This window comes from Plectropomus leopardus, unplaced genomic scaffold (assembly GCF_008729295.1).
Source record: "Plectropomus leopardus isolate mb unplaced genomic scaffold, YSFRI_Pleo_2.0 unplaced_scaffold82977, whole genome shotgun sequence".
NCBI classification, from domain to species: domain Eukaryota; kingdom Metazoa; phylum Chordata; class Actinopteri; order Perciformes; family Serranidae; genus Plectropomus; species Plectropomus leopardus.
In genome coordinates this window covers 1-797 of record NW_024691439.1, presented here as the reverse complement: position 1 = coordinate 797, position 797 = coordinate 1, and the positions used below count along the sequence as shown (strand labels likewise).

The 797-nt window shown below is 46.4% G+C and overlaps 1 protein-coding gene across 1 annotated transcript; it reads right to left on the bottom strand.

Annotated features, from left to right (window-relative positions):
- Positions 1–168: 168 nt before the first annotated feature.
- Positions 169–497, bottom strand: LOC121940301 (WD repeat-containing protein 36-like; the record flags this gene model as incomplete). The annotated part of the gene is made up of 2 exons (XM_042483099.1): positions 169–301; positions 380–497. Coding segments are annotated over 2 exons (251 nt in total), but the record flags the coding sequence as incomplete, so codon positions are not given.
- Positions 498–797: the final 300 nt, after the last annotated feature.

Genomic DNA, 797 nt, shown 5'->3' with positions numbered 1-797 from the left:
ACACACACACACACACACACACTCACACACACACACACACACACAGTCACATACACACACACACACACAGTCACATACACACACACACACACTCACACACACACACACACACACACACAGTCACATACACACACACACACTCACACACACACACACACACACACTCACCTGGTCTTGATGTTCCAGAGCTGCAGTGCACCCTGGGAGCTCCCCAGCAGCACCTTGTTCAGGTAGGTGCTCGGATGCATCATGGCCGACACGTCGAAGGAGGCGGGGTCAAACTGCAGCCGCAGGTAGACGTCTGAGAGAGAGAGAGAGGCATGATGGGTAACAGGACAGGTAACATGAAGACACGGTGTGTGAAGCTCCGCCCCCTCACCCCCTCCCTGCACGTCCCAAACGATGACATCACCGCCACTGTCGGCCGAGATCAGCTGATCGCCCAGAGGAAGCAGCAGCCGCACTTCCTGTTTGTGTCCATGGTAACGCATCACCACCTGCAGGAAGAGCCAGCAGCGTTTGTATTTTGGCGATTTTTAACGGAAACATGTTTTCTGTCTTTAACGCATTTTTTCAGAAAAAGAGATTTTTAAAGAAAACTTTTTAGTATGTTTTGCCAATTTTAAAGGAAAAAAGATTTAAATTCCTGTTTTTGTTCATTTTTAAAGGTAAAAAAGTTCTTTTTGGTTTTCTCTGAAACTCTCGGCAGAAACAAAAAAACCTTAAAAACCATCTTTTTTTAAAGACTCTGTGAGCGCACGTTTGTTTCAGATTTTCGGTCAGCTTTCTCTCATTTT